The sequence below is a fragment of the Phycodurus eques genome, chromosome 1, assembly GCF_024500275.1.
Source record: "Phycodurus eques isolate BA_2022a chromosome 1, UOR_Pequ_1.1, whole genome shotgun sequence".
NCBI lineage: Eukaryota > Metazoa > Chordata > Actinopteri > Syngnathiformes > Syngnathidae > Phycodurus > Phycodurus eques.
The window spans coordinates 23,698,522-23,725,378 of NC_084525.1; the positions used below are offsets into that span (position 1 = coordinate 23,698,522).

The window sequence follows — 26,857 nt, forward strand, 5'->3', positions numbered from 1 at the left end:
TGTCTTGAGGAATTAGTTTATTTCATTCCGTGACCACGCTGGTATCTCAAATCATCTTTCCACAGTGAAATGAATGGTAATGCCATTAATTCAGTCCAGCCTAAAATAAAAAAAATAAAAAAGACTGTAATCACACAGGGTGAGAACATGCAAAACCCACAGGAGCCCGGATTTGAATCCACCAACATGTGAACTGTGAGACGGATGTGCTCAAAGTCGTCATCGTCCCTGATGCTGTCTGTATGCTTTTAGCTGTTACCATTAAGCAAACTGGGCTTGACTGAAGCTGTGGTTGTTTTTAAATACACAAAGTCTAATTCTCTTTGTTTTACTCTTAGTTTGACAGTAAACTGCTACTGGGAGTGGCAATAAACAGCTTGAAGCTTACTTTGAAGAATGGTTCACTTCTGCCACCATACAGCGCTCCTATCTCAATTTCTGGCAAGTCAGGGTAAACACGACGACTTCTATCGCTGAAACTCGTAAGTCAGGTGACTCGTATCGCAAGGTATCGCTGTTCCTGCAAAACTACACTTTCCCTTTTCCATGAAAATTTGTGCTTAATCATTCATTTATTTCTGTCAGGCAGGCTATTAACAAATTTTTTTTTAAAGCGCTATAGTTCATAATAGGGGTCACTGTTGGTGTAGCGGTACACTCGCCTGACTTTGGTGCAGGCAGCGTGGGTTCAGTTCCCACTCAGTGACGGTGCGAATGTGAGTGCGAATGGTTGTCCGTGTCTATATGTGCCCTGCGAATGACTGGCGGCCAGTTCAGGGTGTCGTCCGCCTTTTGCCCGTAGTCAGCTGGGATAGGCTCCAGCGCCCCGCGACCCTAACCAGGAGAAGCAGTGTTGAAAATGGATGGATGGAGTTCATAATAGGATATACATATTTATTATGAGAATACTTTTGGCCTGGGTCAAAATTGCGTGTTATTTGTGCATGGAAAAAGATCACAATGTTCAGGTTTAACTGATTGCTCATCTTCTCAGGCTGAAGATGTCACCAAAACCTGGCGTTAGGCAGAAATGAAGGTTTGACTCGCTCGCTAGGATTGAAGGTGTTGCGGAACTCTGTCTCCAAATGGACGCCGGGCACCTTGAAGATGGACATGGCTGGGAAAAGAGAAGAGATTGACACGGGATGTTAAATGATCGCAATGACCACCTGCACGAAGGGGTCGGCTCTTACTGTCCCTCAGGTGCATGACGGGCGGCGGCAAGGAGTTAAAATACAGGTGTTCCAGGGCATCTGCCGCTGAGATCCGGTCTGCAGGCGGCAGCATGAGCATCTTCTGAACTAGGTCTTCAGTTTTGTATGGGAGTCGACTCAACCTGATCCAGATGAACCAGATCCGCTTAGATAACTCATAATGTCACTGGAACGTTAGTTAGAATAAGAGAACCTCGTATTTTATGAGCAGTGTGTTAGCACATTAGTGTGTTAAAAGTATTTCTTTTGGCGAGACTTTTCCTTTCTCACCTTTTCCACACAGAGCGAATTGGCTTCAGTTTACAGGAAAGAGACCAATCTGTAACAACAAAGATCATAGCAAACTAAAAAAAACAAAGATCAACTGTCATGTGATCATTCCAGGGGGCCCTGGAAAAAAGTACAGAGGACCATGTACTTTTTTCTTGGGTCCCTGTCAGTCATGCTGCTTTCCAGTACTGTATGAAATTTCTGCGCACAAGTGGAACAACTCGGGCGCACTAGAACAACGATGTCTTACTAGCGCCATTTTTTCCCAACTACTTCTTTCCACTACTGTATGACATTTTCTGCTCACTAGCAAAATAATTGTTTTACTAAGGACGTTTTTCTGCTACTTCCTTCCCCTAATGTAAGAAATTTCTGTGCACTACTAGAAACTCTTAATTTTAACATTTTTCCACGACTGATTTCTAATACTGTATGACATTTATGCACAGTAGTAGACTAACTGCACTACGTTCCAAATTATTATGCAAATTATATTTTTCTCAGATTGTCCTAAATCAGGGGTGTCAAACAAATTTTTGTCGAGGGCCACATTGTTGGTACGGTTTCCCTCAGAGGGCCACCATGTTAATGTATCATCGCCTGATCACACTTATGTATGATATATATGTATATATATATATATATATATATATATATATATATATACACACAACCCCAATTCGAATGAAGTTGGGACGTTGTGTTAAACATAAATGAAAACAGAATACAATGATTTGCAAATCCTGCTAGTGAGGATAAGTGGTACGGGAAATGAATGAAAAACCCACCAAGCTGTGAAATGCACCCACCCCACCGCCACAGTAAGAACTGAAAATGGTTAAAATGTATATGAAAAATTATGTAAAAAAAATTTGTGTGCATGTGTTCTCGACAAATATAGATGATTCTTCTTCTTCAGGTGGAACTGACACATCCAATATGGCGAACGTGCTGATTTATCACAACAATGGGTTAACCCACTCAAGGCAGCCTCTATGGATCGATGTCTATGGAGCACACAGGAAGTGGGTATGACAAGACCAGACTGACCCGGCTGATAATTGGGCAGCCGGCTGACTCCGGGCCAGCTCTCCTCTGTTGGGATTCCAAGCACCTGCAGGGGCACAAAGTGACCGGCTTCGTCAAGGATCGCCTTTGTCACCTGCATCTGTGCAGCTAAGTTAAAAAAAATCATTACTTTATTTCATTAAAAGGGAATTTGATTAAAACAGGAAAAATGTTTGCTCTACCGACCATCCAGATTTTCTGGAGCTGGTCGAACACGTCTGTGACTCCTGGAAATGCCGGCGAACCTTGCAGCATCTCTACGAAGATGCAACCAGCGCCCCTGGACACAGATGGAAGTAATTGCAAGTCATGGGTCTCAAGTCTTAACCTTAACCAGTCACCCTACTGTGGCAAAAATCAATCAAGCCATGTCGAGGCCTATGCTTCTACTGTAAATACATTATACGTTTAACGATAATTGCCGAAAACGTGCATACTCTGAGAACTAAGTACTGCAGGACTCATTTGTAGAGATGTAGTGGTCAAATGTGTTTCACCATTTCAGTTTTCCTGTTTCTATGTGCCGTGTGATTGGCTGGCGTCGAGTTCAGGGTGTACCCCGCCTCTTGCCCGAAGATAGCTGGGATAGGCTCCAGCATGCCCGCGGCCCTTGTGACGATAAAGCGGTACAGCAAATGGATGGCTGGATGGATGATATTTTTGGGGTGTGGCTAAAATGGGGCACAGTGACACACTTGGGCAAGAGTCAGTCACCTCTCCCCCACTATCAAAGAACCTGAGCGCCTTTGTTCGCATCAGCGGTTATGCGGCGCACTTGCAACGTGCAGTTAGCTAGTTAGCTAAGCCCACACCCAGAAATGCATCTCCCCTTCAGCGGAATAGCAAGGAGAGGGGAATTTGACAGCCGGTGTGAGGACAGGGGTTTCGCGCTGTCAAAGCAGCTTTAGAGTGCCTCGTTGCGATTCGGTGGGATATATTCCAGCCATTGGTGGCTTTAAGATGATTTTTACAGTTAAAACATGTAGCTATGCGTAGGTATAAGAAATATGGTAGACAAAGTAGCATCCATTTTTCTAGGTCGAAGTTGTGGTATTTCATTGACAGTTGACAGTTGAGTGTGGCGTGATTTCAATACATTCAGAACTTCAGACAGCATCTGAGTGTGGAGAGAATGGCTTGATTTTTCACCATTATGAGGCCTTAGTTTATATAAATTTGGTGATTTTTTTAGCAGGGTTGTGAACAAACACTCTTCTCTGCGGTGTGTGTCGCATTTAAAATGTAATTGACTTGAAGTCTAACTCAAGTCCATCACCTCTGCCCCTGACACACACCATAAATTTATTTCTAGTGTTTCTCATCTCAATGGTGTTCTGACCATTTACTCGAAGCCAAGACTCACCAGATATCCAGCGCTGTCGAGTAATCTGTAGATCCCAGCAGGACATCAGGCGGGCGGTACCACAACGTGACCACATCGGAGGAGAAGCTCTGACAGGGGATAGATTTGGAACGAGCCAGACCTGCACGTGGAACCACAAAGTGGGTCTATATCGTCACATCAACATGACATGCAGCAGGTAGAGTCCACATATAGAAACCGACCAAAATCGGCCAGTTTGAGTTCTCCCAAGTAGCTGATGAGCAGGTTCTGGGGCTTCAGGTCTCGATGGAGGATCCGGCGGTCGTGGATGAAGGTGAGACCACGCAGCAACTGGAACATGAAGACCTACGAGGAGAAGATCCATTTCATCTGATCTAGACTGGTGTAGCCAGTCTAGATTCCACTTGCACTCTGGCATTTTTTTCAGAGGTGGGATTGGCAATAAATATTGAAAATGGATGGATGAATGCATAGGGACTCATACCCGCACATTATGAGAGTGTAGACCTCCAGGATGCTGGTTCATGTACTGGGCCAAGTCCGTCTGCTGCAATCACACGCATGAACAACTGAACGTCTGCTGGTGCCTGAAGCCCATGACAGTGTATGCCACCACCTGCGGGTCATACGAGGGCATCGTACCACGTATTCGAATACGAAGGTGAGCGAGTCTCTGGCGTGAATGATGTCATGCAGGAGGACGATGTTGGCGTGCTTCAGGCCTTTGAGCAGTGAGGCTGTGCGCGCAAGCACACACACACGTACACACAAAAACACACGCACACGCGCGCACACAGAAGAAGTGCTCTATTGTCACACTGTCAATGAATCACAATATTCGACACTGACACTGACACACACTGGATCAGTCAAAGGGGAGCAGGGCAGGGGGATTGGATTGACATATGTATACCCCCTCTAAAAGTGCAACGAGGACAATTCTTTCCGTTGTGCTGTGGATTAACAACATTTGGCTTTGACAACAAAGGACGACTTCTTATTCATCTTTTAATGCAGGGCTGGGCAAACTTTTGTGCTCGAGGACAGATAGTCCAGGTCATCTGCCAATGAGGTTTAAAAAAAAAAAAAAAAAAAATGAATCTAATGTGTATTTTAAATATGTGGAACAGTTTATTTTATTAATTAAATATTAATTCTCATATCTTCAGTGAATAGTATTATTTATATTTAATTTCATTCTAATTAATTAGGCAATACTGTAATAGAACAAGTGTAAAAAAAAAAAAAAGGTTAAAATGTGTCTGTAAAATTATGTAAAATAAAATATTTTTGAAATAAAATTATAACATTTGGATCATTCAGAATTTATTTTACTGCATATTTTATTTTTATGTACAATAAATCAATTAAAATTAGATAAATGAATACACAATGAATAAATACATTTTAACTACTGATTTTGCAGTGGTACACTTGGGAGCGTGGGTTCAGTTCCTGCATGCTGAAGCAGGAATTAGGTGACTAGACTAGGTGGAGAATGTCAAAATGTTCTCATGCCATTAAATTATGCTGAATTGAATGTTATTCACTCTAATGTAACTCATCAGACTTGTATTTTTATCCGGGCTGTCAAAATTAAAGCGTTAATACATGATAAATCACCCCCCAAAAAATGGCATTAATAATGTATAAACTCAGATTAATCGCCCAATTTATTTTGACCACACACGCTCCTTTACCTTAACCGTGGATGGATATCTGAAATGCGGGGCAGGGTGCTATAAGGTCAGTGATCAGGTCATTGCTTACGCCAGTGTAAAGATGAGGATAAGGAGACTCCGACAGGTGTGCTTGACGCCAAATTCTCCTTCAAAAGTCACCCCGATGGGAAAACAAAGTAATATAATTTGTCTGTGGTGCAGCGCTGAACTCTCTTTTCATCGAAGCATGAAAAAGTTTAAAATACCATCTCAAAGCAAAATGTGGCACTCTGTGTGGTATATTTGGCACCTGTTAATAATCACGATTAATCAAAATTCAAGTGTGATCAATTTGATTAAAAACATTAATCGATTGACAGCCCTAATTTTTCTGCTAATAAACACCTCAATCAATATGAAAGATATGAGTAATGGCATGTCAAAAGGTGAGTACTGTACATTTGTTTTTTTACAATGTGCAAAGTGTGCGTGTGTTTGTGTGTTGCTTATTACCTTCTCTGATGGCAGTGAACGGCATGCCCTCCTCTGTCTTTGTCTGGATCACCTTCAGCGCCACAAGCTGCCCGTTGATCCTCCACAAACCAAGGAAGCATCACCATCATCATCAGCAGCAGCAGCAGCAACAAAAACAACATCATCATCTTCATCATAATCAGCAGCAGCAGCTCCCTGTGCACCCATCACCACTGAAAACCCACAGGTGGGAAGTAACAAAGCAAAACTATTTCGTTGCTGTGCTTAAGTAGATTTCTCAGGCTTCTGTACTTTGGGTATTTATTTTTCTGATGATTTTTTATGTTGATGCTAGATTCGTTAGCCTGTCTATGACGTTTTGCATCACGCGTTAGCATTAAACCAGCAGACTTTCGAAAAAAACGTTTGTGGTTTTAGTTAAATACAAAATATGTAATTATTTTTGTCTTATGTTTAGTTTTACAGTAAAGGTCAACTGGGACTTGAAGTCATTGACAGTAGAAAATAATTTATATTTTTGTCCTTACTGTTGTTGTTTTAGTACATTTCAGTCTCCACCTTTTTACTTTTACTTAACTAGATGAGTTGAATCAGTACTTATTAGGCCTTTTTTTTAACATCTGTATCTGTATCTGTACTTCTAAGTACAGAGTGTGAGTACTTTTGCTACCTCTGCAGTAATCACATCAAGCACCTTAAAATTTGACACCCAGTCATGTGACTTCTGACCTGCTGATGCCTTTATAAACGGATGCGTATGAGCCTTCACCAAGTTTCTCCAGGCTCACGTATGAGTTGGCTGTTCCAAACTGAAGACCTGGTTTCTGATCCCAAACACACACACACACACACACACACACACACACACACACACGCTATTGTAACACAGGCCTCTACTTCAGTGGTGCCGTTAAACGTCACCTGAGTTGTGAAATTGATGATGGGTGTCAGCTGACCCAAATGAAGGGGTCCTGGCAGTTTTTCTGGCTCCATGGGTCACTGTTACTACGGCCTCGCTGCACCCGAAGCCGTCGCATCTGCAGTGTGTGGAACCAGTGAGGCTGCGGGCCAGAACTGTCCGGATCCAGCTGGGCCATGCAGACAGAAAGTTGAAAAAACATCTTGAGTTAAAAAAAAAAATAATAATCCAAGAAACAAAGTGAACAGAAGGGAACGCAATATAAAAAAATGCATTTATCCATCCATTTTCTGTGCCGCTTTATTAGGGTCAGAAGTCAGCTTTAGCCTATGCCAGCTAGGGTTGCAAAGGGGTGGAAAATTTCTGCAAATTTTTCCTGGGAAGTTAAGCTGTGGAATTTTGGAAAGACAGCGATTCCCAACTGTTTAGATGCCAACACTGTCGATGCCACAAGATGGTGACAAAGCACTAGTTTGGTCTAAATGAAGATCCCCAATTCTCTTCAGCATAGTTTATTGGCATCAAGATGGCATAAGATGGCGACAAAGTTATACTTTTATTGCTTTGGCTTGAAGACAAAGGTGAATAAGTGTTTCAGGGTCTAATGGAGGATAGGTTAAAAACTAAATCCGCCAATAGGTGAATTTGTGAATATACGTGGATTCATTGTATTACAAATTAGAAACTTTACATGGGAATTAATTGGGAATTGAGGGTAATTAGATGAACGGACAATGTATAGTGTTCAACGAACCTATAAATGTTCTCGGAATGTGGGAGGAAACCAGAGTACCTGGGGAAAACCTCCGGGAAAAAATTGCCACCTCCACACAGGAAGGCCAGAGCCTTGATTTTAAACCGCATCCTCAGCACTGTGAGGTGGATGTGCCAGCCACTTGTCAACCGTGCCCCAATATAAAACATCGAACAGACAAATCCAGAAAACACGAAGCAGCTGAAAGTATATTGGAAGCACTCAACTAGTGTGAATACCAGATACCTCAGCAGCCGGCAGCGATGAAGAACTCTTGCTCTTCTCGATGCTCCTTTCCTCCATTTTCAACACCTCCACCTGTTCCCCCTCCCCCTCCTCTTCCTCTCCCTCTCCTGGTCCTATGCCCCCCTCATTCTCCGCTCCCCTGCCACAGCAGCACCTCCTCATCCAGCGGGGCAAGCCGTCCATCGCTGCTTGTTGTTCTTCTGCTGCTGCTCATATGACCAACATGCTGTCTGGAGGAGAGCAAACACGGTCTCATGACTACTTCTTCACTCCCCCCTTTGCGTCCCCCCAGGCAGGAGAACAACAGTGTCATTCAACATGCGGGATATTGCTGCTCTCCAGTGGACATAGTCAAGAACTTCCCTCAAGTACACCCATCCATCCATTTTCTATTCCACTTGTCCAATGTCTAGTAGTGGAAAATAATGAAGTACCAATACTTGAGGACTGTCTATCCACCCATTTTCCTTTCCACTTCTCCTCACTAGGGTCACGGGCGAGCTGAAGCCTATCCCAGCTATCTTCGGACGAGAGGCAGGGTACAACCCGAACTGGTCGCCAGCCAATCGCAGGGCACATAGAAACAAATAATCATTCGCACCTACAGGCAATTTCGAGTCGTCAATGAACCTACAATGTCTGTTTTTGGAGTGTGGGAGGAAACCGGAGTACCCGGAGAAAACCCACCCAGGCACGCAGAGAACATGCAAACTCCACACAGGCGAGGCCGGATTTGAACCCGGGTCCTCTGAACTGTGAGGCAGAAGTGCTAACCAGTTTCAACCGTGCCGCCTACTTCAGTACTGTTTAAGTAGATTTTTCAGATATCTATACTTTGTTTTTATTTTTTGGACGACTTTTTACTTTTGACATTCTTTTCATATGCAGTTTTGAGTCTTGCAATACATGCATACGTGTGTTTTCGGGGTGTGGAAGGAAGGAAGCGTACCCGTAGTAAACCCGAGAACGTGGAGGACATGTAAACGCTGCACAGGAAACCCTGAGCCAAGATTTGAACGCATTTCCCCTTCACTTGGCTGCCTCAATGACAATATTTGGGTAATTATTTTTTTACGGAAGTCTGTCATGTGGTCCAAACGGTGGTTGTTTAATGATGACCAACAGGGGGCAGTATGACTATGTACGTATAATACAGAACCAGTGTGTGCGCGTGTTTGTGTGTGTGGTTACTGTCACCATCATGAGACTGTATTTACTGTGATAGCCAATTGTTTTTGAAATAACATTTTAACATTAACTGTCATACAAGTGCTGTTAATAGCAATAGATAAAAACAGCTGTACCAATACAAACAAAGTGAGCGGCATGAAGGTGAACGTGCTTAAAGATGAATTACATTCCGTCCAAGCTCATGTACTTTCCGTTATGTTCTTTTATTATTGTCAACTCACTGTTGACTCCGTGATATTGTATCAGCATCAGCCAGGACTTCCCCACCAAAAAACAAACAAACAAAAAAAAACAATGTAATGTGTATTTTAATGATGAGGGAAATGATACTTAATAAAAACATACCATACAGTAATTACATAATTAAATAGAATCTAATGGTCAATATGCTACTTCTTCTGGTGTACGTGCCTTGGCCATCTGGGGTCAGTTTTCTTCAAAGATGGCACCTTTGCGTTCTAAACCTGTTACAAGACCTCTGCTAAATATTTCATTTGAATTTGTATTTTTCCACCCATTTTTGTCAGTCAATATTCATTCCAGGGCGTGTGGACCTGTTGTGGACGTGTTTTGGGCGTTTTTGTTCATGACATTCATTTGAGGAGAATGTCAGCACTTTGATGGTTACGCCCACACGTTTGCAACAGCACCATTTTGATCGAGGAGAATGTCGGCGCTATTGGACTGATGCCGCGTGACGGTACGGCCGCAGGGTCCTTGTTGTTTTGTGCCTTAATGGGCAGCATTTTTGCAACAGCCCCGTTTTTGTTGAGCGGAATGTCTCTTACAATCTCAATAAACTATCTATCTATCTATCTATCTATCTATCTATCTATCTATCTATCTATCTATCTATCTATCTATCTATCTATCTATCTATCTATCTATCTATCTATCTATCTATCTATCTATCTATCTATCTATCTATCTATCTATCTATCTATCTATCGCTTTGGTACAGCTGCAGCTATTGGGAAAGCACTACATGAACAAAGTTGAACATAACACAGAAATATGCATGCAGGGGACATCACCACTCCTCAGCTACTACTTGTTGTTCTTCGCAGAGGAGGGATAGATGTTGAAGCTATAGGATAGATGTTAGCATATGTCACATTTTGTGTTAGCTTTAGCATTAAGCTAGCGGACTTGACGGCTAAGCTATGTGGTTGTTTTAAAAAGACAACATGTAATTCTTTCTCTTTTTTATGTTGAGTTCAACAGTAAACAAGAGGGAGTGTTAATAAACAGCTTGAACTTTCCTTTTTTGAAGAATTCTTCACTGAGTCTCTGCCAAACTGCTGCTCGTTGTGAAGTGAGTTGAGTTCACTGCCATACAGGCCTCGTACCTACTGTAAGTTTTCCCTCACAAGTCAAAGCAAAAAATTTATTGTATCTCCCAAAACTCAAAAGTCCAGCCACTCGTACTGTATTATCAAGGCTGTACGTTGCAGTGAGTTGAGGAGCTTCATATGGTGCTTTACAGATATCTTCTGACATCTTTGTGCAGAGGAACTATGTTGAAGTGCGATGAGGATCTTCATGTAGTGGTTTTCCACCATCTTCTTGCATCTGTAGGCCATAAACGTTTTTTTGTTTTTTTAGGGAGATTTCAATTATTCACAGATTTTAGCTATTCGTAGATGGGATCGGAACCCAATCACTGTACTTCCAGTAGTGCAAATGGAACTTAAAATCCACCTCATCCTAGTTTAAATGTTCAAATTTCACGGAAGAAACAGAACGTCTTTCAATAGAAGATGAAAGTGTGATTTTCAACCATGTGCCCATATTGCATTACCCTTTAAATGTTTCCTGGAGCCACCCGACCTCTCTCCTGTAAGACAAAAGCTTATGTGTTCATGTTTCTTTGTGTCCGTCTCGAACATTTGCAGCAATTTCTGTCGACATTTATTAATGCACATGGGTTTGCTGAAAGCGATGCAAGGTAGGAAATAGTTTAGCGTCCTCAATGGTTCGCTGTGACAGCCCCTGGCAACGGGATGAGAAACGAGGCAGCGACAGGAACTTAATTGGACGACCGGAGGATGAGGAGGAGGAGGAGGAAGACGGACGAGAGGATGGCGGACAAAGGCGGCAGGCGACAGAACGAGTAGACGGGTGGGGGATGTGGGGTGCGAAGGAGGGACAGGCCGAGGGAGATCTCTGTCTGTCTCGTTCCTTCTCCTGCCAATTTTAATAATGTGGCGTGAACACACACATAAACAAACAGGCAATTAATGATTTGTGTGTGCGTGCAGGTGTGTGTGTGTATGTGCGTATGGGCGCTGTTTGTGAAGCGGCTCACACTGAAAATAGTTTTTGTCACATTTAGTTTCAAACAGTGTGTAAAAAAATTGTTGTCACTTTTCTGCACATCTAGAGCAATATTTGTCAACTTTGTAGTTAAATCCAAATATTAAATATTACACATATTTCAAATCTAATCGCTATATATTTAAGTGTTAAATATATATGTAAATAGGCAGCACATTGGACCACTGGTTAGCACGTCTGCCTCACAGTTCTGAGGACTGGGGTTCAAATCCCAGCCACGCCTGTGTGGAGTTTGCATGTTCTCCCTGTGCCTGTGTCGGTTTTGCATGCTATGTTGATTGAAGATTCCAAATTGGCCGTAGGTGTGAATGTGAGTGCAAATGGCTGTTTGTTTATAAGTACCCTGCGATTGGCTGGCGACCAGTTCAGGGTGTGCAACCATCATCTCGTTTAATGGTTTTGTAGTGAGTTGACGATTAGGAATGGACACAAATCCTTGGCACAATTGCACTAAATAATATTAATACATTCATACTGATGATAGTATTGATGTGACAAAACATTGAGTATTTCATTACTGGGGATCTGTGTTTGGCGATGTGCCCATGCGTCAAATACACAGTTGAACTCTTACTGTTGTTGATACGGCAGTTGTTGTGCCCATTGTTCTCTTATCCCTCCTCCAGTCTCTCACGGGGGGCAAGCTCAGATCTGCCCCGAGAATGAGCTAATCTTGACATCAAAAGAAGTATGTTGTATATATTTCTTGATCCTGGCATGTTTTCATGAAACGTATTGACCCCGCTTCACACGCATAGGAAAAGGGCGCAGACCACACAATGATTTCACAATGTTAAGTCCAGTTAACACTCATTTATTTTGGGGAATATATTTCAGATGCCGATGCACCTAAAAGCACTTTATGGACCTTATTGCTCGTAAGTAATGGAGGTAATGAAACATCTTTATGAACTAAACCACTGAATGCCAAAATAAAAGGCCAACACAGGAAAGGTTACTTGGTCATTGAGTGAGCTCTAGATGAAATCTTCAGTGGATGAATGAATCTCTTTCAAGTCGGGAAGCTAATTGACAATTGTTCTTGTTTCGCTTAAAAACATTCAATCGTTTTGAGTGCTCCCCCTTCTCATGCAATGGACTAATCCATCTTCTTACTGCACATGTGAAGCTTTTATCCAGACAGAGGGTAGCAAAAACGTACAAACTTGTTGGTGTGTTATGAGGAAAATGAAACAGATTGATCCCAGTGGAGCAGAGAATAGAAGACGGCGAGAGGAAAACTGTTTTTTAAAAAAAATCAAAACTATCAAAGCTTTCAACCGTTTTTTTTATGGTGATGCGGAATGTGCATAACAGACAACTACAAGAGCCAGACACACTTACCAGTTGCAGTCGCACTGCTGTCAGTGTCAACTGTGAAGTGGAGAGTGACACATGATGCTTTTCATCCTGAAGATAAGCAAGTATTAAAGCAGTCAAAAGGGTAGTGTCCTTTTTATAACTGTGTGCTTATATATTTGTTTTACCTCAAGACTGCAAATTGTGAAATGCTTAATTTTCATTGTTCCTGTGACAATAACGTTATATTATATTTGATTCTGTTTGAGACATTTCCTCTTTTTTTTTTTTTTTTTTTAAATAAATGTTCGGTAATCTGCGTTTTGTGCTGGTTGTTCTTAATGTTATTTACTGGCCAACGTCAGGCCATAAATGTCAGTTTGCCAAAATGTGTTCCTTCTATAAAAAAGTGTTCTACTGCTACATTCACACCGGGCGCGGAAGTTCATTTTGCATTACATCCCTCGCAAGAGTGTGATTGCAAGACTATTTGTACACTTTTTTTTCTCTTCCTCAAATGACTCCCCTTTCCAGCCCAGCCGGCCTGTGACTTTAGCGGCTGCTGACAAAGCGCTTTGGGCGACGACAGCGGTACGTCGCATCCCCCAGACTGGCCCTGTGCTCACCATTCTTGACGCCGAGGGCCCCATGACTGGGTTTGTCTTGGAGCCCCAAATGACTTAATACGCCCCTGCTTGGAAATGACACTTTAACTTGAATGTTGACCACATGATGTGGCGAAAGAGAAGCAAAATTAGTCATTGCAATTGATGAAGAGAGAGCCACGTTAATGTCATGTCTGCTCCTCGTCACGTCTCACCACCATCAGGACATATGGAGGAAGAAGAGGACGTAGAGGGAGGAAAGGAGGAAGGTTGGGGGTCTAATTGATTTCCTAATTTTCCTCATGAAAGAGCGAGCAGGTCAGATAAGAGCAGGAATGAGTGAGAGAGCAACCGTCTGAGATGGAGAGAGAAACCAGCGTTAAAAGCTTTGCCAGTGAAGCATGAAGATGTGTGTGTGTGTGTGTGTGTGTGTGTGAGTGACCTTGTCTTGGTGCTACGTGTGTGACAATGCATGTGTACTGTAAGTGTGTGTGTGTGCGTGTGCGTGAGCGAAAATAAAAAAAGGGAACCTTGAAACCGTCTTTCTTCCCTCCTCCATGTTTCTCTCTCGTTCTCATTTGAAAACATCCTTGCTCTCCCTCCCAATATTTTATGGTGTCAAAGACATTGAATAGTATAAAACCATGTCATCATGTTTGTAAATAATAGGCACCAGATAACTTCCAGGTGGTAGAAAAGTGATGGACTGTCTGAACTGTAACGATGACAAAAACTTGTGGGTTTGAGCCGCCAGATCTACCCCAAAAGGTTTATGTTTTTTTCAGATATCCTTTAAGAACAATCTAAATGAATTCAGAATCTGTGGGAGAGGAGGATAAATCACGTGGATGTTGTAAATAGTTGTACAGAGAAGCTCGTAAGATGTAATGGGATAGATGGGGAACCAAACCTCTGTCATCAGGTTTTTGAAGGCATTTTCGCACAGCTATTTATATAAAGTGCTTGGTTGGGTTGCATCTTTAATTTCACAAAACACTTCCCTTTTGTGCCCTTCATGTCAATGAGTCAACTTACCGATTGAAATGAAGATGTGAAAAGAAGATCTAACGTGAGTTTTTTTTCCCCAAGTCCCAAGTCCCTGATATGAACTCTGACATTTGCCAAATTTCTTCGCCACGTGGTGTCCATTTTTCCAGTCTGACCATCGTGGTCGCAAGAGGCCGGACATCTGTTCGGTGGCGCTACCGCTCGCTTTCTTAAACCCTTCGTCAACTGCTCCAGGAACATCCTCGCTGTCCGCATTCCGATAATGGTGATTCCTCACGTTATCATCCGTGTTCCCAGATATTTCACCACATGGCAAGTTGTTCTTGGTGTCAGAGTTTGTGCTCATGGCATACTGTACTGTATTATTTTTATTGAACCACAAAAATATGACACGATTGTCAAGGAAAAAGCAGATGGCCACAAAGAGGAAACGAGCAGAAAAAAGGAGAACGTGCGGCTATTTTGTGAAGCTGTTGGCAATGATCGATCGCCCCATTCATTGACATGCACGCCTGCAATTCAGCAACAGAGACTCTAAATCTGGGGTGTCAAACTTGTTTTTGTCATGGGCCACATTGTAGCCGTGGTTTCCCTCAGAGGGCCGTGTTAAATGTGGAATGTCTTCATCATTTTATTAGACACATATTTATTGTTGGAAACTGAACCCGCACTCCCTGCTCCAAAGTCGGGCGAATGTACCACTACACCATCAGTGACACTACTCATGTATTCATTTAAAACAAAATAAAATGTATTGTTTTAATAAGGTGCTACTTGTATAGATACGGTATGTTGTTATAACTAGAAAATAAACGTTAAACAAAAATAGAAACAGTCACAATAAAATATCATATACAGTACACATATTAACATTATATCATGATTTAATCAACATTCACATAAACATGTCTACAGTGTGCATGAGTTCTACATTTTTTAAGAGTGCTGACATTTTGAGCACCGACCGCTACCTCATATTAGCCATTACAGGTCGGGACTCCCAAATGATTATCAGGGCAAATCCCACTTTTCCCTCCATCGTGTGTGAGTCAGAAAAGTGGCGAAACAGAGTGACAAGGTCACTAGTTAGAAACACTCAAGTCATTGCTCTTCCTTGCTTATACCGCTTACACAAGTGCACGTCAAAATAAAAGCATCATCTATTTAATGTTTTATTTGACAGAGATGCTTTTCTGCTTCCTGGCTACTGTTGAGGTGACCTTGAACAAGCCTCCCCAAAGAGGTGCAGCACTTTTTCCGTGCCCTTTTCACTCTGACATCAGCCCTTGCGTGCCTGCCACAAAATGTGCGTCTTCTTCTTTTTCTTCTTCTTGTTTTAACCTTGGCCGTCCCTCTGACGAGCTCATTTTCTAATCCCATCCAATTTGGTCACTCCGAGAGAGAACCTCAACATCTTAATTTCTGCCACCTCTAGCTCTGCTTCCTGGTGTCTCTTTAGTGCCACTGTTTCTAAGCCATACATCATTACTGGCCTCACCACTGTCTTATAAATTCACCCAACATTCTGGACTCTTCTGTCACAGGACACACTTTCCTCCACCCATTCCAACCTGCTTGGACCCTTTTCTTGACCTCCTTCCCTTGCTCACCATTGCATTGTTCAAGTCCTCCACACTTGCTTTCGCTTCTCCTTACAGTCCCATTCTTCCTCCTCCATCCCTCTCATTCATACACATATTCTGTTTTACTTCAGTTAATCTTCATTCCTCTCCTTTCCAGCGCATGCCTCCACCTTTCTAAATGTTCCACTGCAGATCGTTGTGGTTCATGGGGATTCCAGTCTAACCTCATCTATCAGCCTATCCATCACCACTGCAAACAGGAAGGGCCTCAGGGCTGATCCCTGACTCAGTCCCACTTCCACCTTAAACTCCTCTGTCACACCCCACCACTGTTCTGCTGCCCTCATACATCCTGCACTGTTGTAAGTAGGGGTGTAATGACCCATTTTAGCAATGATTCGTATCGTGATTTGTGGTTGCGGATTCAATTCAAGGAGGATATTGGTTCGTTTAGAATGATATGATCCGAAACGATTCAGTGGCTGGAAATTGATTGAGTAACCTTTCAGCCAAAAATTCCTCCAGTGTAACAGTGAAATAAATACATGCATAATGGACAGTGCATGAGAAATGTCTTAGATTCTTGTTGTTCCTTGTAAGGGAATTGGGTAAAAAATAGTTATGGTCATTAAATATAAAGATTTTCCTGATGTAATTTCCTTTTACATCTCTTATTTTGTACTGTACTGTACAGCGTATGTGTTTTCTCATGGACTATGAGTCTGCTTAGTAAAACTTGATTGACTGATTGATAGCTAGATTGATTGATTGATAAAAACAAAGGTATAAACAGCAATTTATTGTAATTTATATTTTCCAGCTATTATTTTATTGTTGGGCCATTTTTCTACGCCCATGAAGAGATGTTTAATTGGTGTTAGAATTATGAGTGGGTCCTTGGAAAAATGTCTCCAATGTAAGGTGTCCCTAGCTGGACCCAAACTTTGAGAATCCCTGTTCTTGTTATTATTGTTATATGATGATTGTGACAAAGCTTTTCAAGTTTTCCTGCTGTTGCTGAAGTGTTGTTGTATTTATCCCAAATAAATACATTTAAAATCACACCAAAAGCTCATATACGCAATTTCACTGATAAAGATGAAAACAAAGGATATTTTTTGCTATAATTATAGTATATAGTTTTAGTTAGTTTTGCTAACGTAAAATGTCGTTTTAGTTAATTAAGTTTTTTTTTTTTTTTTTTTTAAACATTCTCGTTTTAATTTCATTTTGTCTACAAAAATGTTTTTACAATTTTAGTTTTCGCTATTTTGTTCGTTTTTTTTGTTTACTATCATAACCTTGCTTCTCACCCTCTAGAATTCTGTTGAACAATCTGGTCAAAATGCTATGCTGTCTAGCTCCACTCTCCCCTACCACTACCTTAAAGTCAGTAACCTCCTTCAGATTAGATCATCTGCACAAGATGTAATCCACCTGTGTATTTTTACCTCCACTTTGTAGAAATATGCAACAGTGTGAGTTGAATTTCCCCTTAAGGGACAATAATGAGTATAATAAAATCAAGAAATTTCTGCGCGCTGGAGGGAATAAGGAGATTTTCCCTCATCATTATTTGGGAGTCCCGATTCAAAATAGCTAGCGAATGAGTTTGCGGTTGCTCAAAATGTCAGCACTCCCCCATTCCGTTCCATTTATAAAGAAGAGCAACATGAGGAAAAGGGCTGAAAAATGCCCTTTTTTTTTACTAACAGTGTAAAATCAGTGCAACTATAATTTAAAATTAGCTGCTATCATTTGTGATCGCGGTTGTTCAACTGTCCTTCTATTGTCTTTCATTACTATTCCACTTTGCAAACAGTCGAACCGCGTATAGAACCTCCGGACCACAGCGCAAGGTCATCAGACAGCGACAGTTACCACATTGATGGTGACATCTGCAGGGTGTAACAGGGAAGCAGTGGTTGGTCTGACAGCTCAAATTCAAACCCCTCCCTTCTGACCCGCTGCTCTGTCTCTTCCTCCTCATCATCCGCCTCCTCATCTTCAGGCCCAGGGGGGTCGGCCAAGATGTTGTAAACTCCGCCCTCACTGGATGGTTCTAACAAATCCACAAAAAAATCAGCAGCAAAGAAATACGATGCTGTCAATGCTGTATAAAGGCTCTGACATTGTATTGATTCCCAAACAAGTGCGTAACAATAATGTATCTTTGTTTAGCTAGCTATTAAATGCTCTTCCACTAGATGGCAGAAGGTTCAATTAACTTATGTACTGTATGAAGCTGTTGCTATCCATACCGCAGAATACAGTGGTACCTTGACTTACGAGTGTCCAAACTTAGGAATTTTCGAGTTAGGAGCCATTGCTTGATCAATTTCTGCTTTGTGTTGTGAGCAAAAGAAAATAAAATGTAGATGTATTAATATTTTACAATATGATGCTTATTTTCTTCATTCAAAAAAAATACTGCCATCAACTTATATTGTTCTTCCACTGCAAGGAATCCAGTGTGAATTCATGGTAGCTAGATGTTGAGCGGTTCGCTGCCGCCGTCTAGCCGTGGTGGTCTGAAGTGCACTCATATCAAAAATGGTTGCTTGTATCTCAAGACAAAAAAAACAGCCAATCCGACGGATCGTACCTCGAAAAACTCGTAAATCAAGGCACTCGAATCTGAAAGCACCACTGTATTTGTATACAAAACATTTCAAAAGTCAATTTTCCATAATATATTCCCTATTAAATTAACTTGGTCTCATGAGCTCATGTACACCTGATTCCTTCAATCCCGTTGATTCTTTTAGCATTCCTTCGTGCAATTTTGTGTGATTGTGTGAAACTAACCGCACACGGAACTGCCGTAAAAATCCCAGCAGATTCCAGAATGACCTTCCGGCCTTCCCTGGAGATCAGCCAGATATTCTGTAGAGAGAGCGAGAAAGACGGGCCATTAGCGACCCGAGACGACAGCGTCAGAAAGACAACAAAAGAAACTGCACTAACAGTGAGAGACGGGCGTTATCAGACGGGGGAGGCTGATCGCTCAGAGAAGACGGATGCCGGCAGGTGTGTGTGTGTGTGTGTGTGTGTGTGTGTGTTTACGCGGAGGTAAGCTGCTCTGAGATTCAGCAGCCAAGCCTCATTAAAACCCTCTGGAGGGAGAGAACAAACACAGGCGGTGAATTGTAATCAGGCTGGTGGACGCACGCACACTGCAGCACTTTTCTCTTGTTCTCTCGAGCTCGTCCGAATGACGCTTGTTTTGCTTGTTGTCTTCTATAATATATAGGATTTAGGTGTACAGTGTGCTAACTCATTGTTGTCATTTCATTGTCTCTCTATATCACTCACACAGTTCGCATTACTCTGAGCTCACACGGCTGCTGTGTTAAAAGTGGATTGTTTAACCTTGGTTCAACATTCTATGTACTTTATTTACAATGACCAAGTCATTCTGCTAATTAGCCAGTTTGAGGTTGAACCGCACCTAGTATGCAACTAGTCTCTCGTCCTGCATCATGCCCTGGATGTTGGCCTGTTTTACTGCTGCTTCTCCACTACCGTAGGTCTACTAACACAAAGGCGTTGCTGTGGCGGATTCTACTTCTACTACCACATTGACTGACTGTAACAGGTCCTGAGGAGAACGTCACCCCAAGAGGCGTCTATCTGCGATGTTTCATTTCATTAAACCGACTCTCATACTGTTTAAACGAGCATTTTATAGATATATAAATATATATCATCTGATTCATTTTGCCGGCATCCATTACAGCCTGGTCATCCCGGAATGGGGGATCCCTTCATCTGTGATACATCGAAAAATCAGTTGAATAATCGATTCTAAAAATATTCCGTAGCCCCATCCTTAATAGGAAGTGGTTATAAGAGTATGGAAAAGGTTAATAAAGTGGGCCGCATCAGTCATAAAGCCTCAAAATGTATGTAAATAATAAAATAAATATTTGGTCGCTACTTTGCGGATTTTGTTCATCGCAGGGGCTTCTGGAACTTAACCTCTGTACCACAAACTAGGATCCCAGAACACTTTGATATCATAAAACTCAGAGTAACTCTTGAGATTTGTCACAACCACTCCATTCAGAAAAATCCTACACATTCAATGAAGACTCTTCGTAACGTCCGCTAACGACGCTGGCTAAATTGAGCTCCTCGCCGACATTACAAAGCTCTTTGTCTCTCAGACCCCCTTCTTCAAGGGGTCTCTTTCCACTTGTTTTGCGTGGACTGGGATTTGGATGATAGCGTTCACATTCTAAGGGACCATGCTATCAGACTCAGGGCATTGAATTGATTGCACTGGGACTATTCTGGTTGTCTGAGAAGACGGTTTGCCTCTCATCCAAGGAGGCTTCATCAGTTCATGCAACAAGGCTGAGTTAAGACAGCAGTAGCCTGAGTTGGTGTGACAAAAAACTCAACTATTTATGCTCCAAATTACAGGCACGCCCCAAACCATGAATGACATCATTCTTTTGGAATGCAAAAAAAAAAAAAAGGATAGTCGTTAGGCTGTCTGGCAGAGAGGCCACTGTCCATCAACAAGAGTCATTAGGTGGAAACTCCCTCATTAATATTCCATTCAGTTGTAAAATGGTAACGGGGCTGCCTCATGTCCCCAGGAAGCCATGTTTTTGTGTTATTTTAAGGCATTCTTTGGAATGGACGAAAGGACGGCATTGGGAGATACATGGTGTCCTCACCCCCTTCTCTGTTAAGGGATGGTCTTTCCATCTTAACGGAGATGGCCTCTCTCACTCAATATACGTACGTGAAGGTGGAAAGACCATCCCTTAACAGAGGAAACTAAGACAAGCACAACAGTCTAGTTGCGATTGAGTCAATGCCCTGAGAATGAAATGACCTGGATGAAGGAGAATACTTACAGCCACACGATCAAACCAAAATTTGTTTTACCCGAACCAAACCTGACAATGTAAACATAGTCTTAGACCCCAAACTAGTTAAGACAGACCATTTTTTTCCAACACACACTCAATCTCACACAATCAAACAAATTATCAACAATCAATGATTAATCAATTATTACACCCATCCCGTAATCAGCATGTGAACTGTTAGCAAGAATACTGACGTGCCTTGTGAAGTGCATTCAACTTTGATTCGTCCTATTATAGTATGAATTTATGAATGATTGTAGCTTTGATTTATGGAGAAGAATTTCCTTCATATCGCTGGCAATGGGCACAGTCCCGGTATCGCCAAAACCATCACTTTTCAGAAAACCAGAAAAACGGCATGTTTGTTGAACAATTAACATTGCATCGTGAAAGAAAGCAAGACGTTTTCAACACTCTATATTGGTCAGTAAATTAAAAATATAACATAAGCATGTGGAGACTGGCCAATACTATCAATTTGTGATAAAATATAAAATTGGCCACATTTGGACTTGCAATGTTTCGGCCCAACGCCAACGGCATGCAAAAACCTCAGACAAACACACTTGTATTGTTTGGAAACAAAGGTTTAAAAAATATATTCCCCACCTACCCTCTAAGAAAGTTTCCATGGCAACACTGTTGGTCGTGTTTATTGGTCTTTGTCCGGAGTAAGAGGTCAGGGTGGGGTCGGCGCCACAGGCCAGCAGGAAACGCACCACCTCTACGTGGTTGTTCTCAACAGCGTCATGCAGTGGCCTGACAACAGACACAAGAGACGCAGCTTTGCCATGGATCAAACTAACAGGACGAGCACATTGGACCCAAAACTGCTAGGAGTAAATGACTTGACTTGCAGCAACCAGCAGAAGGCAGTGAGGATATATAGTAACTACTTTGCTGGCAAAAGAAGATGCGATTGCAAAGAAGCCTTTTGAAAACAACAAGCCAACAAGTGTGCCATAGCAAAGGGAGCATTACTCCCTTCAACACAATGATGACATGAAAAAATAGTTAAGAACCTTCTGAGAAGGATTCTTTCATCCCTCAGTTTCAACCCTACAGACTGGACCAAAGAAAATAGATGGAGGCTTGTTATCGAAGTTAGATGTTAGTGGTGTTTTCACTTGCCCGACTAACTTGTCATGCTTATATTCTTCAATAAGAAATAATGTAGTGTTTTTTGTTGTTGTTGCTTGTTTGTTCAATGTGTATGGATCCCCAGATATGACATGGGAACAGACTGTTTTTATTGTGGCCTTAATATAGACATTACATGCACAGAAAAAAGATCATTTGTGGCCACAGAATAGGAATAAGGTGCAAACAAAAAAATATATATTTGTAGCCACGAACTATCTGTGGCTCCATACTGCACAGTTGGGTCGGCAAAATCGAGTGCATTGCAAGGAATCATGGCATGGAAATCAAGGCACACAACCTTCAGGACATCGATCATGAGAGTTTGCTGGTTGCTGCACACATGCTTGACTCCTCTGAACTATAATATATTATCTTGGGCTCATCAGACCATAGGACATGGTGACAATAATCAAAGTCCTTCATCATCTTGTCTTCAGTAAACTGTTTGAAGGCTTTCTTGTGCATAACCTTTAAAAGATGCTATCTTCTGGGACGGCAGCCATGCAGAACAATCTAGTGCAGTATATGTGCAACCTACGAAGCACTTCCTCCCGGTTCGGGTGAATGGCGAAGGGGACTCTGACAAAGGACATGTAGGAAATTTAAATGTCGACAATTTATTTTGTTTAACACAAGATGCCACCAAAAAGCTACCAAAGACGACAATAGCAGCTGTTTAGGCTTCATTTGTTTTTACATATATTAGCCAGTGTTTGGGAGGAGCGAATTACATGTCACTAGAGCATGTAATTTAATTACTAAATGTAGCCAATTGTAAACCATTACATTACTGGACGAAAATGGGTAATTAAATTGTATTTGCGTTTGGAAATTTCCATCATGACAATTTTGAAAAATAGCCGCAAAAGCTTTTTTGCTTTTTTTTCCTTATCACTTCCGCTTTCTCAAGCTGACACTTCTATATATATACACATACATATATATATATATATATATATATATATATATATATATATATATATATATATATATATATATATATATATAGAGAGAGAGAGAGAGAGAGAGAGAGAGAGAGAGAGAGAGAGAGAGAGAGAGAGAGAGAGAGAGAGAGAGAGAGAGAGAGAGAGAGAGAGAGAGAGATAGATAGGCATCACGGTGCCCCGCCTGTGTGGAGTTTGCATGTTCTCCCCGTGCCTGCGTGGGTTTTCTCCGAGCACTCCGGTTTCCTCCCACATCCCAAAAACATGCATTAATTGGAGACTCTAAAATTGCCCATAGGTGTGACTGTGAATGGTTGTTTGCCCTGCAATTGGCTGGCAACCAGTTCAGGGTGTACCCCCCCTCCTGCCCGATGACAGCTGGGATAGGCTCCAGCACGCCCGCGACCCTAGTGAGGAGAAGCGGTTCAGAAAATGGATGGATGGATGGATATATGTATATATATATATAAATATATGTATGAATATTGTGGGTACCGAACGTATTCAGAGCCCCTTAAATTGTTGACTTTGTTATATTACAGACGTTTGCTAAAATAATTTAAGTTCATTTTTTTCCTCATTAATGTACAACCCCAATTGCACTGAAGTTGGGACGTTGTGTTTAACATAAATAAAAACAGAATACAATGATTTGCAAATCATGTTCAACCTATATTTAATTGAATACACTACAAAGACGAGATATTTAATGTTCAAACTGATAAACTTGATTGTTTTTAGCAACTAATCATTAACTTAGAATTTTATGGCTGCAACACGTTCTAAAAAAGCTGGGACAGGATCATGTTTACCACTGTGTTACATCACCTTTTCTTTTAACAACATTCAATGAACGTTTGGGAACTGAGGACACTAATTGTTGAAGCTTTGTATGTGGAATTCTTTCCCATTCTTGCTTGAAACAGTCCGAGGGGTCTTCGTTGTCGTATTTTACGCTTCATAATGCGCCACACATTGTCAATGGGAGACAGGTCTGGACTGCAGGCAGGCCAGTCTAGTACCCGCACTTTTACTATGAAGCCACACTGTTGTAACACGTGCACAATGTGGTTTGACATTGTCTTGCTGAAATAAGCAGGGGCGTCCATGAAAAAGCCGTTGCTTGGATGGCAGCATATGTTTCTCCAAAACTTGTATGTACCTTTCAGCATTAACGGTGCCTTCACAAATGTGTAAGTTACCCACGCAGTTGGCACTAACACAGGCTCATACCATCACAGATGCTGGCTTTTGAACTTTGCGTCCATAACAGTCCGGATGGTTCTTTTACTCTTTGGCGTCCACAATTTACAAAAACAATTTGAAATGTGGACTCATCGGACCACAGAACACTTTTCCCCTTCCATCTTAGATGAGCTCGGGCCCAGAGAAGCTGGTGGCGTTTCTGGGTGTTGTTGATAAATGGCTTTTGCTTTGCATAGTAGAGTTTCAAGTTATACTTACGGATGTAGCGCCGAACTGTATTTACTGACATTGGTTTTCTGAAGTGTTCCTGAGCCCATGTGGTGATCTCCTTTACACAGTGATGTCGGGTTTTGATGCAGTGCGGCCTGAGGGATCGAAGGTCACAGGCATTCAATGTTGGTTTTCGGCCTTGCCGCTTCCATGCAGTGATTTCTCCAGATTCTCTGAACCTTTTGATGATATTATGGACCGTAGATAATGAAACACACAGCCATAATAATTCAGACCCTTTGCTCAGTATTTAGTAGAAGCACCCTTTTGAGCTAATACAGCCATGAGTCTTTTTGGGAGCACACCTGGATTTGGGGATTCTCTTCCATTCCTCCATGCAGATCCTCTCCAGTTCTGTCAGGTTGGATGGTGAACGTTGGTGGACAGCCATTTTCAGGTCTCTCCAGAGATGCCCAATTGGGTTTATGTCAGGGCTCTGGCTGGGCATTCAAGAACAGTCACGGAGTTGTTCTGAAGCCACTCCTTCGTTATTTTAGCTCTGTGCTTAGGGTCATTGTCTTGTTGGAAGGTGAACCTTCGGCCCAGTCTGAGGTCCTGAGTACTGTGGAGAATTAATTTCTCCAGGATATCCCTGTACTTGACCGCATTCTTCTTTCCTTCGATTGCAACCAGTCTCCCTGTCCCTGCAGCTGAAAAACACCCACACAGCATGATGCTGCCACCACCATGCTTCACTGTTGGGACTATATTGGACAGGTGATGAGCAGTGCCTGGTTTTCTCCACACGTGCCACTTAGAATTAAGGCAAACAATTTCTATCTTGGTCTCATCAGACCAGAGAATCTTATTTCGCACCTTCTTGGAGTCCTTCAGGTGTTTTTTTTTAGTAAACTCCATGCAGGCTTTCACGTGTCTTGCACTAAGGAGAGGCTTCTGTCGGGCCACTCTACCATAAAGCCCCGACTGGTGGAGGGCTGCAGTGATGGTTGACTTTCTAGAACTTTCTCCCATCTCCCGACTGCATCTCTGGAGCTCAGCCACAGTGATCTTTGGGCTCTTCTCCCTCAATTGCTCAGTTTGGCTGGACGGTCAGCTCTCGGAAGGGTTCTGGTCGCCCTAAACGTCTTCCATTTCAGGATTATGGAGGCCACTGTGCACTTAGGAACCTTAAGTGAAGCAGAATTGTTTTTGTAACCTTAGCCAGATCTGTGCCTTGCCAAAATTCTGTCTCTGAGCTCTTCAGGCAGTTCCATTGACCACATGATTCTCATTTGCTCTGACATGCTCTGTGAACTGTTACGTCTTATATAGACAGGTGTGTGGCTTTCCTAATCAAGTCCAATCAGTATAATCAAACACACCTGGACTCATATGATGGTGTAGAACCATTTTAAGGATGAGCAGAAGAAATGGACAGCACCTGAGTTAAATATATGAGTGTTTCAGTATTTCAGTTTTTCTTTTGTAATAAATCTGCAAAAAAATCAATAATTCTTTTTTTTCTGTCAATATGGGGTGCTGTGTGTACATTAATGAGGAAAAAAAATGAACTTACATGATTTTAGCAAATGGTTGCAATATAACAAATAGTGAAACATTTTAGGGGATCCGAATACTTTCCGTACCCACAGCATACACAAAATATATATTGTTAAAAAAATATAACCATGGTGAGGCCTGTCCTGAGTGGAACTCCTATTAAACCGCTTTATGGTCTTGGCGACCATGTTGCAGCTCAGTTTCAGGGTGTCAGCAATCTTCTTAGAGCCTAGTCCATCTTTATGTAGCGCAACAATACTATTTGATCCTCAGAGTGTTACGTATTTGCCATGAGGTACCAAGTGAACTTCCAGTGACCAGTATGAGAGAGTTTGAGCGCAATAACACTTTATCTAACACATCTGCTCCTCATTCACACCTATCACATGACACAGGAGGTCATGTGAGAGGCAAAATAGCTAATTGGCCCGAGTTTAGACATGTTCAGACAGGTGTATACTCACTTTTGGTGCCTGCAGTTAAGATATCAATGGCTGTGTGTTGAGTTATTTTGAGGGGACAGTAATTTTACACTTACACAAAAGCTGTACACTGACAACATTGTAGTGTCAGTTCTTCAGTGTGCCACCCCCCCCCCCCAAAAAAAAAATATATATATATATATAATAAAATACATACAAAGATGTGAGGGGTGCAGTCCCTTTAGTGAGAAACTATATTTTCAACCGGAATCCCAAGTAAATATCATACCTGGTTCCGTCCTGAGCGCTGCAGTTGACGTCTGCTCCACGCTCCACCAGGTGGCGCACAATCTTGAGCCAGCCGCGACTGCAGACCTCATGCAGGGCGCAATAGCCAGCGTTGTCTCTGTGGTTGACGTTGCAGAGACTCAGCTGCAGACAGTAGAGCACTGCGTCCTGGTCGCATGCAAGACCAACAGACAATGGGAAGA

At 42.0% G+C, this 26,857-nt stretch overlaps 2 protein-coding genes across 2 annotated transcripts in view; both read right to left on the reverse strand.

Moving 5' to 3' along the window:
• cdk15 (cyclin-dependent kinase 15) lies at positions 1 to 8,041 on the reverse strand. Its single transcript, XM_061692925.1, has 13 exons — positions 7,973 to 8,041; positions 7,010 to 7,141; positions 6,783 to 6,877; positions 6,072 to 6,151; positions 4,540 to 4,634; positions 4,382 to 4,444; positions 4,119 to 4,242; positions 3,916 to 4,036; positions 2,739 to 2,832; positions 2,535 to 2,598; positions 1,485 to 1,533; positions 1,194 to 1,336; positions 1 to 1,117 (listed from the first exon to the last, which is right to left on the reverse strand). Exons 1-13 carry the CDS (start codon positions 8,027 to 8,029, stop codon positions 1,005 to 1,007), a joined length of 1,230 nt encoding a protein of 409 aa, XP_061548909.1. The 5' UTR covers positions 8,030 to 8,041; the 3' UTR covers positions 1 to 1,004.
• Positions 8,042 to 15,302: 7,261 nt separating this feature from the next.
• LOC133406332 (uncharacterized) overlaps positions 15,303 to 26,857 on the reverse strand; it is a 37,526-nt gene continuing 25,971 nt past the window's right edge. The window contains exons 8-11 of the mRNA XM_061683868.1: positions 26,656 to 26,822; positions 21,495 to 21,640; positions 18,804 to 18,881; positions 15,303 to 18,057 (exon numbers count right to left, since the gene is read on the reverse strand). Of these exons, the coding sequence (XP_061539852.1) occupies positions 17,873 to 18,057; positions 18,804 to 18,881; positions 21,495 to 21,640; positions 26,656 to 26,822 (576 nt within the window). The 3' untranslated portion in view covers positions 15,303 to 17,872. The remainder of the gene's footprint in view (positions 18,058 to 18,803; positions 18,882 to 21,494; positions 21,641 to 26,655; positions 26,823 to 26,857) is intronic.